At 35.3% G+C, this 15,508-nt stretch overlaps 1 protein-coding gene across 9 annotated transcripts in view; it reads left to right on the top strand.

Moving 5' to 3' along the window:
• Positions 1-15,508, top strand: part of Ih (hyperpolarization activated cyclic nucleotide gated potassium channel Ih) — a 278,665-nt gene that overhangs the window by 63,041 nt on the left and 200,116 nt on the right. For 8 of the 9 annotated variants that reach the window (XM_076438053.1, XM_076438052.1, XM_076438063.1 and 5 more), the window contains one exon: positions 6,974-7,057. The exons of the other annotated variant lie outside the window; for it this stretch is intronic. In XM_076438053.1, coding sequence (XP_076294168.1) covers positions 6,974-7,057 — 84 coding nt within the window. The remainder of the gene's footprint in view (positions 1-6,973; positions 7,058-15,508) is intronic. 9 annotated transcript variants of the gene reach the window in all.

The following is a 15,508-nucleotide window of genomic DNA, read 5'->3' as shown; positions in this document are numbered from 1 at the left end:
ATTACTATTCTGAACAATAGAAGATAGGTAACTTTTAGTCTTCGAAGTATTTCTCCGAACGTTGAAATGTTTAACACTGCGCAATATATACTTAACGAATTAAGACGAAACAGGTACCACTTCGACAAAATTAATTTTTGTAACTACTTGTGACAGTGTCCATGATAATACCTCATTACTGAATTAATTTCCAGAAAGATCGCTCTTAAACTTCAATATAAATCTGTATTTTTTCGAGTTTTCCATTTTTCCAACTTAAAAATTCTAAGAAAAATTCTCGAATATGTGGTTCGGTATGTTAAATTTGCCAAATTTTTAAAGAATTTTTCTCCCCGAAAATGGGACAAAATTGGGTTTCTTCATTTCTAAAACTTGGCAGGAAGGGTTCTTTCAAAAATAGGTTGAAAGACGTATTTAACACTTCCGATAAGTATCAAAAATATTTTCTGTTTTCTAAATAGCAATGTATCCTAAAAAATACAGTGTATGTACTATTTTTCTGAAAGTACTGCCTTATTTCCAGCGTGTTACACGAGTCTTTCTCTTGAAAGCCAATCACTCTGACCGCTCAGCTAAAGTAATTGCGGGAAATACGTAAAAACACGGTACATTTGAGAAAATTGGAACCGGAGATTAGTTATTGGTGCACCTGATATACTTGGGTGGTCTTCGAGGTTATTGCATTTTCTATGCTCGCTTTACGCAGCAGACGATTCATTTTCCCGATGTCTCCATCTCCGAGTTACTTCTTCGCCACGAGGCAAATCTCTGCACGACGGCTAATGAATTATTTAAGGATCCAGAATCTCTCTGGTGTCCCTTGTGAAACATGCTCCTCGTACATACGCATTTCCAGACAATTTATGCTTGGTTCGTCGACCGTGTCGAGATCTTACGAGGATTCCCGGTTCCTCAGGAATTTTCGGGGAATCAAAGGTTCCTTTTCTCATATTTTCTCGAGCCGAACGACATGAAATACATACATAGCGCCCGTTATCCGCAGTAGATCGAAAAATCGATATGATTCTACGAAAAAGAAACAGAAACGAAGACAAATTTCGCTTCCAGGTCCTTCTCGAAGTAAAAACTGACCCGAGAACATAAAATTGCGAGCTGTGTTTCATAAGCAAATCGGGGTGGGTCACGTTTGAACCGCGACGCGATTTTTCAAATGTATTAATGATGGTTCCGAGGTTCTGCTGGACGCCATTTTTCAACCGAGACTGCACTCAGTATTTTGCTCTGAGTATTCATTTCGAAACAGAAGGATTTTCATTCTTGTGCAATGTTTATTTGTCAATAAAGTGAATTAAAAAGTTAATATTTCACAATCATTTATTTCGTATACAGTGTTTCTGTATGCATATGTGTAATTTTAGGAAAATCTTTCTTGCATATCATTTCGTAAACCAATGCTTCTAATTGATTATAAAAAATCAGGTCGTTTCGTACAATTATAAAAAAGTTATCAGTTTTTAAAAGGTGTACGAATAGTTTGTACACCCACTGTATGTTCGTAAAAGTCAGTTTCCAAACATAAAATTGTTTGAACTTCGTTTTATTCATGATACACTGTGTCACAGGAGCCAAATAACAATTTCATTCTTCTTTTAATTATCTTATTAAGGTGAAACTAATAAACTGGTGGCCTTAAATCTTTTTAATAGCTCCATTGTTTTAAATTGTACGTACCGATTTTTGTCATAAATGCATAAAATCCGCGGTCTAGTCATAAGTAACTTCAATTCTCATTTCTTTCAAGATTTATAATTCTCAGTATTGTTTAGAAGTAACGTGAGTACACCACATATTCATAAATAATGTTTAAAAGTGGTTACTATACTACCTTGTTATCATTTTACTATGTATGAAGTACCGCTTCAGCTCGCTTTGGGAACACTTTGCTTCCGTTCCCCTTTCAAATTGGACAAAGTTTCTTGTAGGGTTTCTTTGAGTTTTTGCTCTTTGAAACGGTTACAATGAGCATTGTGGAACTGGTAAAGGAATCAATAACTTCGAGGGGATCGAATGATGTGTCCTCAGGAAATTGTGGTTTCCGTCGAACGAAGTTCTGCGACCTTTCGCGATTCACTTTTTGGCAGTCTCTGCTCTATAATACGGCCACCTGAAGTTTCTTTATTGCGCCGTGAAAGAGAATCTTTCGACGAATTATCTGTGTCTGTCGACAACGAAACGTTTGCTAACGAAGTAACCCCGGTGACTGATACACGCCAATTTCGATGGAACTTTACGCAAGTGTCCATTAAACCTAACAATTCAGCCGTATTTCGTTTGTGCCCTTGTTTTACTTTCAGGGAGAAAATCAACCCTTCAATACCCTGTTACGCAAGTGCCCATAAATCGCAAACGACGAAAGATATAATAAAATAGTTCAAGTAAAAGTTATATCTCATCTATGGACCCATAAATCTGTGTGAAAGCATTTTCAAAATTTTTTACTTAAAAGAAAAATAGTTTAGATTTAAGTGTTTGAAATCCTGCTCTAGATCTCAAAACACGTTCAGGTACATAGAAATTGATTTGCATAAGGAGAGAGGGACAATCAATATTATTATTAATCAAATTAAAAATAAAGCTCTAAATATATTAATATTCAGTAGTAATGGATTCTGGAAATATAATTATTATATTGATTGTGGTGTAATAATTAATATAACAATAACATGAAATATAGCAATAGTAACGTATTGCATATTTATTATTTTAATTTAATGTTAATATTTAATATATAAGTATATATTAATAATTAGATTAGTTCTACTCACTTTGATTTTATTAGTTACACGTTACACCAAATTATGACGTTACCAATTGAACATTATGAGGTAATCCATACAATTGTTATTCAAAATCAAATGTTTAGAGGAGAGCTCTAATCTCTTTTTATAACAAATGCATCTGTATCAGACAAAAAGATATAAAAATTTGTATCATTTGTCAACAATTGTAAACAGGCGAGACTTTCTCGAGTCACGTGGAGGCGGAAAAGTTGTTTTCAAACATAGAATAAAAAAGCACGAGCGAGAAACGGAGGGTTACGGTTTTATGAATGAAGCAAACGAGACCATCCCTATTGTCCATTTCAAGAATGGAACGCGAAGAAAGTGGCTTCAAGAATTTCCCAAGAATCTCCCCGGTAGGATTTCGAATTGTTGATAAAGACTGGTTCAAAAGTTTCTTGCTGAGATACCGACCGCAGAGACCACTATTCCAGCAGTTGAAAACGTCGAGTTGCTCTTGGCAACCATTGTAATTTATTCACTATATATAAGCATACAGTGAGCAGCGAGAGTATTCATACAGGTAGCATTGTAATTAGTAAACTGGGGATTTTGTGCATTGGTGAGACAAACGAGTCGGTCAAATATAATGCTCCAAAGACAATAGAAGGATTTAAGGTGAGACAATATTAATCCAATGATAAAATCTTTTTTGTTATTTTGTTTAATGAAGTTTTTACCAACATATTTATCACATTTTTCTGTTTAACACTGTTTCCACCCTGATTTTATGCAGTACCTATATCGACTTATTTTTTATGCAGAGTCACCTCCTTTTCTGTTCTTAATAAACTCTGTTTAACGCGTTTTTGTAGTCTCAATCAATTTTTATTTAAAATTTTGAAAGGTGGCTTCTGACGTTCTTGGCAAAAATAGTTATATTCTTTTCTAAATATCAATGCTAGTCAGTAGATTGCATATTACTTTCGTTGTCATTGCATTTTGTACATGATGTTACTACGTGGAATATGAAATTTCTACAATACATTAAATTAGTTGATTCAATACTGAGAAGATTAAATTTTCTTTAATATGATTATTATAATAAATTTCTGCAATATGTTCAACTAGTTATTGATGGTCACTAACTAGAAAATTAAATTTCTATGTAATGGGATCAATTAATCTGGTAACTACAAGCTATGCACACAACCATTCGATAAAATTACTATTCAGACAGGTTCATTTAGATTTAGATCATCCTTTCATGAACCACTGTCCCTTCAGACTATCATTATTATCAAAATTATTAAGCGTAGTTATGTGTGCAATTTCTAAATCTACAAAATTTGCATAAAAGACAAAAAACATGTCCTTGTATGACGTTGTATAACCTTAAATGACCTTGAATGACCTTTTATGACTTTGAATGACCTTGAATGACCCTGTATGATCCTGAAAAGCATTCCATTTGAAAAATAGGAGGTCACCTTCCTTTCCAAAAAAAATAGTGCAAAAAAAATGACATACGCCATTATGTTACTTGCAGAAACAGTATTTTTTCCTAATATACAGAGTGTCTCGCATACATGGACAACCGATTGTAGTAATTCTGCACTTGGAAGTGAGTCGAAAATAGACAGAACATCCTGTATATTATTTTTAACGTGAACGTGTTGGCTAGTAGCAGCGTGAATACTCCGTCCAACGTCGATCGTGCAAAAAGAAGCTAAGCATTAGGCAAACCAGATTCCTTTCAACCTGAAGGGTTAAATGGTTGACTATTGGAGTAATCACCCAGCAACAGTCCAAACCAGTAGTCAGTAGCCGCGAACAAACGCACAAATGATCCCACCAACTGTTTATACGCAGCACATTCTCTCGATTTGGCGTGCAAAGTCAATAACTGTTGCGGCCGCACCTGTGACGTGCGGAGCACGTTGATGTTCTGTTTATCCGTGCTGCCTCGAAGAGCTAAGTGGCGTCGCATAGTTAGTCGTGTTTATGGTACAACTGGTTAACGAAGTGCGGATAAGGTGAGAAGGTCAATGGCGTCCAGGCAGGAGCCGGCTAATTCGTAAATTCCCTTAAACTCGGGAATCGGTGGTAAACAAAATCCTCGTTGTGTGTGCGAGTGTGTGTAGGTGGATAAGCAATAAAGTTAGCCGGCCGCTTCGTTTCGAGGCATCGAAGTTTACGAAGGCTGGCAGTGTGTATCGACTATCCCATTTACGAGCATGTAATGCCTCCGTTTGCCTCACGATCCATATACCTCGCACGCCTAATCACTGCATTATGGGATTGTAATCGCGACCGACGATATGAAATTTTTAATAACATTCCCAGGGAGGGAACATCGTTAGCTGGCACCGAACCCGGTCGCCAACGGTGTTTCGCATCGGATGCGCCGTTACACACTGCCATCAGATTTTATTGCGACTCGGGAAATAGGCCACCAAGTGGAAATATCAGCCCGAAAACGCCCGCGAAAACCTCGATTAACCGGCCGGATTCGAGGCTAAATAATGCGAGGCCTGACCGCTCCTGAAATATAAATATCATTCGACACGCGCTGCATTCGTACCACGTTGGTCCTTAGGGTCCTATGTGGGTCAAACATTCTTTTGAGATCTTTTGGTCTTACCCCTATAAATCGCCAGACTTGGTCAGAAACTGGTGCGTGCAAAATTTGCATTGGTTTTGAAGTTTTAATGATCTCTCGTCATTTTCAAATTGTCGTTATTTTTGGAATTGTCGTTAAACGGTTTCTAGTAAAAGACAATGCCTTACGTGAATAATGATGAGGTTTATGTGTTATTTTCGAGAAGTTTACAAAATCTTTAGATTTGATTTTAGTATTAAATGTGTAAAATGCAGAATTTGGCTAAAAGAGAATATACCAAATCTGGACACACTGATTTTTATCAAATTTCTGTGAGATGCAGCATTAGTAAAAATATTTTTTTAGTCCCTTCTTTTTTCGGTCATCGTCCATGTTGAAAGTTTGACATGTTTGGCATGTTTCGAAGGTTGAGAACGTTTTCTGATTTAATAATAATAATACAACTTTAAGTTATATATTCTGCATACTCTCCTAAATAGGACACGGTTTAATATCACATTATTAATATGGAATATTGTTAAAGTGGAAAAAACACCAGTTGAAAAGACGGGCTATTTTAGTGGATGTTTTTCAATTCAGTTAACAAGTTTATACATGCAAGCGAAAATCTGGTTACTTCATGCAGTGGGATGAACTTTCAGCTTACGAATCGTGTTGGTGAAAGTTAGAAATCACGTTTAAGTTTCCAAAGTACAAAGAAAATAGTTTTCCCAGATCTGTCGCGCCGGTAGTTACTCGTAATGATACAAAATTGCTACATTTTAGGTCTCTTTTTCACTTCAACCGGTGTTTATCTCCGTTGTAATAATGCAATATTAAACTATCCGAAATTCTGTCCGAAAGAGTCTACAGAATACTACAATGTAAATTAAAATTGTATAATAAAATGTATAATTGTATAATAAATTATGAAACGATACGTGAACATAGTGTCCAATATAATGAAACAGAACTATTAAAAATGTTCAACATTAATAATAAAGGAACCTTCTTTCATATCAATGTCTTGAAACATGGACAAAATCTACGTATATGCATTCGTCTTTAAAATATTTTTAATATTCTTGCCAAGAACAGCATTCTCATGCTTGGAGAATATAATTCAACATGTTTAAAAAGATTTGATCTAGATTTAGGTAGATAATCTGATTTATGCAATGGATCAACGTAGAAATAGGTCAACAAACCTCTGATAACAGAATACGGTTCACATGTAAACACATAAAAAGGCAATTCCTATTATACAGTCGAATTTATGGTGTAAATGATAAATCAATGAAGATCTAGCACTGTAACCCAGGGACTGTCCATATCTCTCTGATTATTCAAATAACCAAGAGGGTAAAAATTTAAAACTCCAAGCAACTCCGAAAAAAAAGCAAACTAGTCAGAAATCCAGGTGTCCACAGATTGAACTTTTCAGCGGCAGCAAAATTTCCCGGTTTCATCGGCAAACGGGGAGAAAGAGAACTGCTACTGCAGGCGAAACCGGTGTCCGACTGGGAAAATTGCGAAACACAAGCTTTTCGAGCACGGCCGAGGCTTTTAGTTTGGATTTGTCGAACGGGACGAATTAATTCTGACCATTTTTCTTTCCCTTTTGATGCAGTTGCCATGGAATTGAGAACCGTCAAGCCGCGAAACACGAAAAGCGTCCGTCACAGAAGCTCGAAACCTCCTGGCCATTTTCTTTGTAAGTCCAACACAATTACTTTTCTTCCAGCTTACTTAACCGTGAGCACGGTTGTGTGTTCCCCAGCGGTTTTCAATGGTCCCTATTGTCACTAGGACCCGTGTCCCCCTAGACTCTAGTGAGCCCCTGCTTCGGCCGGGTCACGAGTTTTGCAGCGACTTCGTCCTAGTAACGATACCAATTATTGGAAGCCGCTGTGTTGTGTTCCTGCGCTTGAAAAATGTAATTACTTGCTTAACCGGTGCTCCCGTCGATTCGGGCCAAGCTTGACAAGCTTGCCCGACTCTGTTCGAACGTTTAATAAATACGCGAAACATTTTAATGCATGCGAGACTCGCCGGGTTTTATTAACAACGCTTGATCAGTGCGTGGCTTACCTCAGCTATAACGCCGAACTCTCTTATGGTGGTTAGCAGCCATGCCAAATTACGACGCCCCTTCCATGCCTGTTTTTATATGGCTTTCGAGCTAATTTCTGCTGGTACGCAAATTGAAGGATCGGCTAAATTGCCGAGGAAAAATTGCCAAACTGCTACAGTTTCGCCAGAATAAATCATACTACAAGCTGGGCTAGTTTCAACTCTGTGAACTATTTTCAAAAGACCACAGCGTTGTCTATTTTTTCAAACCCATTTTTTAAGGAACTTCTGATAGACACATCAGTCTTTCCGTTGCTCAGATTACTAATTATTTTTAATTAGATTTACTTCTTTGAGAATATGTGATTTATATCATGCAGCAGACAGGAAAGCGAAGATACGTCACTGTATTGTGAATTTAAACATTTTTACGGGCGTTGCATAATTTTCTTCTGGTACGAAATTATTGTGATTGTCAAGATTGAAGTTTTCTCTTTTTCGTTATTCAACTTGGAATGAAAAGACGTTAGAACACTCGAGGTACACTGTGGAGAAGTTGCACGGTTAGTTGATGTGTATGTGTTTAGTATATTTAGTGTGTGTCTAGCTTAATTGAATGGTTCCAAGCAGCAATAAGGCAGGGAGATGGTATACTTGTTTAAGGAACACATGAAACGCACTCTAGAAGTTTACTGTACATACACTAAACCCTACATACACATAAAATGCATTAATCTCACATCAACGTGCAGTATAATCACTCTTTAATAGACACTAAAATATCCTGTTAAGTTTTAATTTTTAATACGTCTTCGTAAACAGGAAGTTTCATTCGTAAAAGTCAGGGAAAAATTTCTAATTTCACTAGACATTTACAAAAATTGGGTGAAACAGTATCTCCACTTTCCCACCTGCTGCGCTATGAAAAATAATTGAAAAACTTGAATTCAGAATTGCAAAAGTTGAAGTTTCACACTATCTAGTAAGCCCAGATAATCTATGATCTTTTTCACTTAATTATTGGCTTAAAGTAATTATTTACAATGCAGAACACATGCTACAAAAATATCACAATTTTATTGGCCAATGAGATCGCTTGCTGCTTGGAAAATAGCTTCTATATAAAACTCTAGACTGCTAAATAACTTAAAAAGTTTATTTTGGGGGTTCGTATGTATAAAGAGAAGCAATTAACCATACTGACGATCGAACATTTAGAAGAGGTTATGGTTTTGACCAAGTCATTAAGTTAATTGTAGAATACAGTTTGAATGACATTATTGTAAATTACGTCCAGCTGTATAGACCCCACTTAGAGGTCTGGGTAAGCTTAAATAAAAAACAAAGTTAATTACGAAGAATAAACAATGAAGTTACAATGTTCAATTCTATTGAATGAATTATATTGTGTTTAACAACAATATATCGAAAAGTACATGATAGTTTGCGGTGTCGAGGTGAAATATCGTTGAACAGATAAGTTCTAAACTTGATCAAGCACAAACTGGTAATTAAACAATTTATTACGCGTTCATGAAATTTGATTTACTTATCGAGCGGTTTGAACTGTTATAAATGCTCTTCTGTGGGTCACCGGTGGCCCACGAAATAGGACGTGGCATAGTTTTCAGGCCAAGTAGTTCACCGTGACTGTGAAATTACATTCACTTATCGTCAGAATGTTGTAAAGTTTTCTGTATGTTATCAGTGACCCGTGTAGTACAATACGGGATCATATTTTTGTTTAAATAGTTCATTTATAGTTGGGAGATTTCGTTTAATTGGAAACCAGACGAAATGGCGCTTCGAAATTTTACGGGATGTCATACTTCTTTTAGAAATGTTGTCAGGTTGGAAAACAATTCTTTCTGCTCCGAATTTCACAAATACATTATTAAAAATGAAAATATATGCAGTCATTAAATTACTAATAACGATAAAGCTTCATATCTTTCTACTTTTGGCGAATATAATACATAATACAGTCCTTAAATCGCCAAAGAACAATAAAATTTCATGTATTTCTATTATTTATATCAAATTATACTGAATTAAAATTTTTACACTTTCCTCGTTTCTATCGGAAATAATTGCTGTCTATATAAAATGCATCGGAAAGCCCAAAGTAATCTCCTTCAAGGAACAAGTTCAATTAAAATGCTAACAAGATTTGATGAAATCTTTTATTTGCTATACGCAAATATCAATATCCGTCGATGCATCGCGTTTGAAATGGGCGAATAAAACAACATTATCTCAATAAATTCCCAAAGACGGGAAATTGATAATTTCCTATTCATTTTATCAAACGATTTATAAGCACTTGCGCGACAATAATTTAATAAATTGTTATCTGTTCTGATCGTTATAACGCCTAACAATTGTTTCATTCAATCTAAACAGTTCAGTCTAAACAGAGTCATTTTTTACCCACGCCGATATTTCAATAATACATATCGACACGGTTGCTTATCCTCGGTGTGCGTCGATATAGAATACACGAGCTGTGATAAAAAAAAATTGCCGGACTACTGGCACAACAATTTATTAATAACATATTCTTCTATATTGAAGCGGTCATCTTCGAAGTAGTCTCTTTCAATGCATAAAACAACAATATCTTTCTTTACTCACTTATAATTTGTTTTATTACTCACTCAATACTTTCTAGATTTTCATTTGTTGTTTAATAATAATATTACAGCATTTATGAGACATTAATTTAGTAGCTTTACAACGTTTGATACATATTTTATGTAATATCTAATGTGACCATTAATTAAACAAATCGATTTTCGAGATTCTTGCCTGCATATATTATTAATGAACCAAGTGTTAATATAGTATTGAATACATTAATAATGGTCCCCGAGAAACTGTGTTGAAATCAAGATAAATTAACTACATGTGATAATTAGTCTGCGAATATTGCTGGAAATATCAATTGTCGTAAATGAATATACATCGATTAGTGTCAAGAAGATATTTCTTGAATTAGCGATGCGGTACTGTGAGTTAATATTAAAATGGATGCTTCATTTATTTCTGTAATATACAAACTGCAATTAAATAACATTGATTTACAATTATTTTCGGAATTGGTGGACAATGAGTATTCATTTCTGACCAGACCGATATTTATTATTAACTCATTGTCTTCTAACGAGTCAATTGATGAAGATATCAAAAGCTGTGCACTAAATACCAATGGTGTTCATTTCTTTTAAATCGTTTCTTAAATCTTTTAAATATTCAAGCCGTAAAGTAGATAATATAATAATGCTACAAACATTTCAAAATATGTAATGGAAGGGTTGAATATTCCCCGCAGATCACGTGCTAATTATTTTCCCCGATGAATGAAAAATCGATCATTGACACATATATTCAAGTGGTCCTACAAAAAACAAACTGAATCGCATTCTTCAACTTCGTCGTGAAAAGCGTGAGACCAATCCATAGCCACTATATCTATATTTCATAAAAAATTGCATCGGTAAACGTTAAAAAAACTATTGTGCAACCAGCGCAATATTCTCCGAGGGTCATGTGCTAATTATCTCCCTCGACGAATAGAGAATCGAATCAACAATCGAGGATACCATTGATACATATGTATATCGAGAATGTATATTCTGTTTTGCTCAAAGATACCAATTATAATCTGTGTTCCAGTCAAAATCGCATCGATAAAGGTTAAGAAAAATGAGCGTGCTGGTCGTGCAATATTCTCCGAGGGTCATGTGCTAATTATCTCCCTCGACGAATAGAAAATCGAATCAAAAATCGAGGATACCATTGACACATACATGAGTCCTATAAAGAGCAACATGAAACGCATTCTTCAAGTTGCTCAAAGGTATCAATAACCTGTGTTCCAATCAAAATTGCATTGATAAACGTTAAGAAAAATGAGCATGCTGGTCGTGCAATATTCTCCGAGGGTCATGTGCTAATTACACAAATAAAAGAAATTGGAATAAAAATTTCAATGGATTATATGTCCGAGAGATTAATATTGGATCTAAATTCCGCGTGAAGGATTTCAATGGGGTGAAAGGAAATTTCGATCGCGGAATTTTGTCAGCCCGATGGGGTTGCTTTGGTCGCCATTTTTACGTTCAATATTTCCCCGCGACTAGATGTCACCCGTTACTCGTCGGCCCTCACCCTCAACGACTTGTGCTACCCACCGTGCGATAGCGCCACTGGCATGTTTCCAATTTCCAAAGGCAGCAAAGCTCTTTGTTCAAACCTCTCTCTCTCTCTCCCTCCCACTCTCTCGTTCCCCGTCGTTTGTTCCGTCGTTGGTTTCTTGCTCCGGTTTTCGCCTCGCTAAATTTATTCGTCGTCGCTCGGTGCCGACCTTTTCCACCGTCCAGCAACGTCGCGGAGTATGATACACGGGCCACCCTGTAGATTGATGGAAAGTAAAAGTACCCTAATGGGGTCAGCCCGCGTCGCGTCCCAACCCCTTCACCATGAGAAACGCGAATCGGTAACGCGGGGGTGGTTACGTAACTACGGCGAGGAATTTCGGGAACGCTGCACTACCGAATTCGGAATTCTACTCTCGATTGTCGATGGTTTTTTTTCAGATATCGAACTATTAGCTGGGGATTTATTATAGTAAATTTTGTAATGGCAGTTTTCGTAGCGATAGAACACATCACTTCGGGTGATATAACCTATAGTCTAATAATTAAACTAAATTCTGAATCATCCTCGCAATTGTTAATGGTCTTCTCAAGTATGTAATCCCAACAACAGTTTTCATAATGAATGATCAAATCACCCCAGACAATGTGATCTAATTGTCTCTTAGCTGAAGATGGTTGTTCAAGGATTTTAACAAATTCGTGAGTAGCACTACAGCAACAATAATTCGTAGACTCTGGATTTTTATGTAAGATAGAAATTGTTTATCTCTAATGCAAGATACTGGAGCTAAACATATGTATCTTTTCTTAATAATTTCAGTGGTCTATGTAAATTGTTTTATATTTTAGTAACGTAATTTGTATTGTATCTCATATTTTTTCATATTGCGTACAGCAGTCCAAAACTGTTTTTAGTAAAATGCAGAACATATGTAAAATATGTACTCTCTCCCGTAGCTGGTGCAATTTGTTCGAATTCCGGATCGTTTGATTGACCGTCCATAAGGTAATGGAACTCTCCCTCTGATTTTTATCACCGGAGCTGTGATTTTAAAGGCATCGGTGTACATGGAGCTCTGCAATATACTTTTTTACGAACAGGAGGCGTTTCTGACACGATCGATAATTTCAGATATTTCTACGCCCAGTTCGATTAAAGTCTAGAAAATTCATTTTTTAATCAACGTTACAATCTAGCAATCATACAGAAGAATTATTCTTTTATTATTAATACTGTTTCTAATCGCAATATTTCGTGCACTACTAGTTTATGTGATAAAATTTGTAAATGGAAATGTGTAAATTAATTTTACAACAATATTTAATATAACTATAATCAAGTTGTAGAAAGTATTTCCTTTCGTTAGTATGCTAACTTCAATGTAATTTACAAAATTTGAGAGTTACAATTCTCACTTAAAATAAATACAGTGCAACCAAAATAATATTATGTACCAGTTACACGATAAAATTGTATAATTGAATATTATACCAAAATCAAAAATACAATCAAGTGTGTGTGTGTTACAGAAAAGTTTTTTCATTTATTTATATGAGTTTTGATCAAATTTAATTCGCAAAATTTAAAGCAACGTCTCAGATAGTGCACAAGGGCTAAACTTTAAATAAAAATAAAATGATGTACAAGTTATACGATGAAAATGTTTAAATTAATTGAAAGTTGTCGAAAAGTTTTGTCGTTGTATCAACTTTAATCCAGTTGAATGAATAAAATGTAAGTGCAATATCTTATTGAACAGAGTACAAGGATTGAATTGTGACTCTAGAGCGGAGAAATTCTTGCAGTAGACTAAAAATAAAATTATGCACTACTTTCCGTAGAATCTTTTACCTAATGGATTATCCGTGAAGCTTGATTTCTTTCACAAACTTCTGTATACCGCACCATCGTATGAATGAATACTTTCCTGCATCAATACTTCATCGTTATGTCATCACAATGACGTTCCGCTGGGCATCCAGCTCGCATATACGCCCAGACGTTATGCAAAGAAACGAGTGTCGCTTACGAAATCGATGACATAACAAAAGATTCCAAATGGAAATCGTGCATTTAGAAAATGAAAAGTAATGAAGTTTACCGAATAATGCACAAGACAAATAGCCTCTTCTGTAAACTGTGTTCCTTGTTCTCCGAAAATTTTTCATTACATCTAGATTATCTAGGCATCTAGATTCAAGACTATCATTAACAAAATATTTTCTTCTTGTCTTGGAGAATAATTGAGACAGAAAAATCAAAACGATTTTACACTGCTTTATATTGATGTTAATGTTCAACATTAATTTATGGATTGTGTGGATTTATGACACAATTTAATAGACGTAACTCAAAACAGTAAACTCATTTAAAAAAAGTTTATATTTTTCCTGTTTATTTCTTTATATTATGTAGTTGGCACCCATGTCTTGTAATTAATGCAAACTATTTTTATTTTATATAAAGAACCGCTGTTTATTCATTATATTATATATATAAAAATTGATTTTATATTTTTTCCGTTCTAGAAATTTTTTGCAATTTTCTGCCGACTATGTTTCAATTTTTGAAATTCGAAAATTTCTATCTTTTCAGCGGGTACCTAAAACGTCATCGATTCACTACGAAATAGTTTATTTTCTATTTCACAGAGAATTCAATTTTTTCGAGAATTTTCCAATTTTTCGAAATATCGTTTCTCGATGTCGAATATGAACAGGATTTTCGAATGTGAAAAGATTATTTTCTGTGTTCGTATGAAATCATTTTCGGATCTTCAATAAATTACATTTCCCACGACGTAAACGATTTTGATACTGTCACCGCTGACTTAATTGTCTCGCGGTTGCCTTAACCGAGCAAAACCTCAAGGATGCGTTCTCCGGATAAATTTTGATAGTCCTCGGGTTATCGTGGGCGCGCTTGACCTTAGCACTGATTGGTCGATACCTTAAAATAGCCACGGCAAGGATCTGATAACAGGGCTTATTTATAAATCTGACTCAACATTTTCGTACCCATGCACCACGCCGCCAGCCACGTTGTTATTCGTTTATTTTCGCCGCCATTGCCTGATGATCCGCGTCATTCAGACATCAGCGGCACCTATATAATCCTCTTTTTAATCAATCAACCCTCCTTTAAGTGACCGAACGAAGATCAACCCTTGTGACTTCCTAAGGTAACCACATTTTCTATTTATAGACAACCAATCTTTTCTTTGATTACGTCTTAAATTGTTGCATCGATGAAAAGATCACTAATGTTCACTAATAATATAAAAATCTCAATGAAATTCTATAATGAAAATGTGTGAAATTGTTTTCGTTGACTTCAAAGAATTCGTCAAAGAATAATGTCAATTTTCATAAGTAGCATAAGCTGAAGCATAAAAATGAAATTGCAGAATTTTTTATATCAGTGTAGAATATATTAATTTACTACATGACGAGAAAAAATTGTGTGAAAATAGCATTTGTTCGGAATTGCAGAGAAAATACTGCAAATTGTGTTTTAATATTTTTCTACGTGGCAAATATTGCAAATTTTAAAAATACGTATTGTAGATCTGTCAATTATACATATCCTGAAAATATTTCATCGTATGGTGCAATATTAAAAAAGTTATCGTCTGTATACGAATGTCCAAATATTAACATGTTAATAAACAAAAGGCGAATTTTTTCAATTCGTCAAACCAGGCTCAATTTTCATCAACTTTCGCATGAAATCGTCGCCGCGCCGTCCGAGGATCGATAAATGCAATCGATTGTTCGCCTCGCACATCTCGGCCGTCCTTGGTTGAATTGTTGTGTGGCGATGAATGGTTTCTCGCGAGGATCGTGAGACGGCCTGACGAATCTATAATTGGAGCAAGAAAGTCGATGGTTCTCTTGTTGTCTTTACGCCTCCATTGTTATTTAAGTCAATG

The sequence above is a fragment of the Lasioglossum baleicum genome, chromosome 14 (genome assembly GCF_051020765.1).
Source record: "Lasioglossum baleicum chromosome 14, iyLasBale1, whole genome shotgun sequence".
Taxonomy (NCBI): Eukaryota; Metazoa; Arthropoda; class Insecta; order Hymenoptera; family Halictidae; genus Lasioglossum; species Lasioglossum baleicum.
This window is presented reverse-complemented; position numbering and strand designations above follow the sequence as displayed.